The sequence below is a fragment of the Corapipo altera genome, unplaced genomic scaffold (genome assembly GCF_003945725.1).
Source record: "Corapipo altera isolate COAL_440 unplaced genomic scaffold, ASM394572v1 58690, whole genome shotgun sequence".
NCBI lineage: Eukaryota > Metazoa > Chordata > Aves > Passeriformes > Pipridae > Corapipo > Corapipo altera.
The window spans coordinates 1-2,241 of NW_020889303.1; the positions used below are offsets into that span (position 1 = coordinate 1).

The 2,241-nt window shown below is 65.1% G+C and overlaps 1 protein-coding gene across 1 annotated transcript; it reads left to right on the forward strand.

Annotated features, from left to right (window-relative positions):
• Nucleotides 1-296: 296 nt before the first annotated feature.
• LOC113942184 (epithelial discoidin domain-containing receptor 1-like) lies at nt 297-2,098 on the forward strand (the record flags this gene model as incomplete). The annotated part of the gene is made up of 5 exons (XM_027633323.1): nt 297-394; nt 788-974; nt 1,196-1,439; nt 1,711-1,842; nt 1,953-2,098. Coding segments are annotated over exons 1-5 (774 nt in total), but the record flags the coding sequence as incomplete, so codon positions are not given.
• Between the last annotated feature and the right edge of the window lie 143 nt (nt 2,099-2,241).

Consider the following 2,241-nt stretch of genomic DNA (forward strand, 5'->3'; position numbering starts at 1 on the left):
ATGTCATTGGTTGGGTGGTGATGTCATTGGTTGGGTGGTGATGTCATCAGCTGGACGATGAGGTCATTTGTTGGATGATGACGTCATTGATAGGGTGATATCATCACTGGTTGAGTGATGGGGTCATCGAGTGGGTGATGATGTCGTTAATTGGGTGAGATGTCATTGGTTGGGTGATGACATCATCAATCGCGCAATGACATCACCGATCATACGATGACATCACCGGCTGTGTGCTGCCATCCCCCCCGGTGTCCCCAAATGTCCCCAAATGTCCCCAAATGTCCCCAGCCGGGCTCGTGTCCTACACGGCGCCGCGGGGTCACGTGATGCCCCTCGACCCCGCCCCCGTCGTCCTCAACGACTCCACCTACGACGGATCCAGCGCCGGCCCGTGAGTCCACAACCGTCCCCGAGGGTCCTCGAGGGTCCCCAACTGCCCCCAAGGGTCCCCAACTGCCCCCGAGGGTCCCCAAGGGTCACCTGCCCCAGCCCACCTCGCCCCAAACCAGCCCCAAATGTCCCCAAATCATTTCCAAGTGTCCCCAAACCAGCCCCAGGTGACCCCCGGGGGGTCCCAGGTGGGTGTGCTGGGATCCAGGTGATCCAGGTGATCCAGGTGTGCTCCGGGGGGGTTCCAGGTGGGTGTGGTGGGACAATCCAGGTGATCCAGGTGTGCCCCAGGTGGGTGTGGAGGGATCCAGGTGATCGAGGTGTGCCCCAGGTGGGTGCAGTGGGATCCAGGTGATCCAGGTGTGCCCCCGGCGTGTCCCCCCCCCACTCCCAGGCTGCAGTTCGGGGGTCTGGGCCAGCTCTCGGACGGGGTCCTGGGCCTGGACGACTTCGTGCGGACCCGCGAGCGGCGGCTCTGGCCCGGCTACGACTACGTGGGGTGGCCCCGCCCCGCCGGGCCCCGGCCCCACCTGGAGCTGGAGTTCGAGTTCCAGGGGCTCCGCACCTTCCAGGCCATGCAGGTAAAGCCCCCCCCAGGGGAACGCCGGGATTGATCCCCCCGGGAATCGCGGGAGGAAAGAGAGGGGGAAGTCGTGGAAGATCGAGGAAGATCCACCACCTCCAAACCCGGCCGAGGGCGGGAATTTCCCCCTGGAATTACCCTTTGGCTCCATCCCAACCGCCCCAGGGCACCGTGGGAAGGGTGGTCACCCCCTCCCAACCTCAAACCCCCCTTCCCAAGGTGCACTGCAACAACCTGCACACGCGGGGGGTTCGCATCTTCGGCGCCGCCGAGTGTCGCTTCAAGCGCAGCTTGGCCTCCGCCTGGGAGGACGCGGTGGCCACGCACAGCCCGGGGGCCACCCAGGACCCCCGCGCCCGCTCCGTCACCGTCCCCCTGGGCGGGCGCCGCGCCCGCTTCGTCCGCTGCCGGTTCTTCTTCGCTGCCGAGTGGATGCTCTTCAGCGAGGTCACCTTCCTGTCGGGTGCGGCCCGAGGGGGCTCCCGGGAACGGGGAGGGGGTCTGGGGGGGGCTTGGGGGGTGGAGGGGTGGTTGGATGGGTGATGACATCATTGGTTGGGTGATGACATCATTGGTTGGGTGATGATGTCATTGGTTGGGTGGTGGGGGCACTGGTTGGGTGGTGACGTCATTGACTGGTCAATGACATCATTGGTGGGCTGATGACATCACTGGTCGGTCAATGATGTCATCGCTCAGCCGATGATGTCACCGGCCGGGTCCCTCCCCCGCAGACGCGGTGGAGGAGGGGGCGGGTTCCAGTGGGTGGCCCCCCCCGGCCCCGCCCCCCGACTCTTCCAGAGGGGGCGTGGCCTTCCCAGAAAACCCCTGGAGCTGGAACGGAGCCACCAACGGCACCACCCTGGGTAAGGTGGGGCTTAACTGGGCGGGGCTTAATGGGGCTGGGTCTAACTGGGTGTGGTTTAGCTGGGCGGGGTTTAATGGGCCCAGACTAAGCCACGTCCCCTCCCAACAGCCCCCAAACTGGGCCAACCAATGGCCAAGGCTGAGCCCGGCCACAGCTCAACCCTGATTGGCTGCCTGGTGGCCATAATCCTGCTCCTATTGGCCGTCATCGCCCTCATCCTCTGCCGGCACCGCTGGGGGCGGGCACTGGGAAAGGTGGGCGGGGCACTGGGAGGCACTGGGAGGGACTGGGAGGGGAAATTGGGAGGGACTGGGATGGAATTGGGCTGGGATGGACTGGGAGGGACTGGGAGGGACTGGAAGGGTGGGAGGGGAAACTGGGATGGACTGGGAGGGAC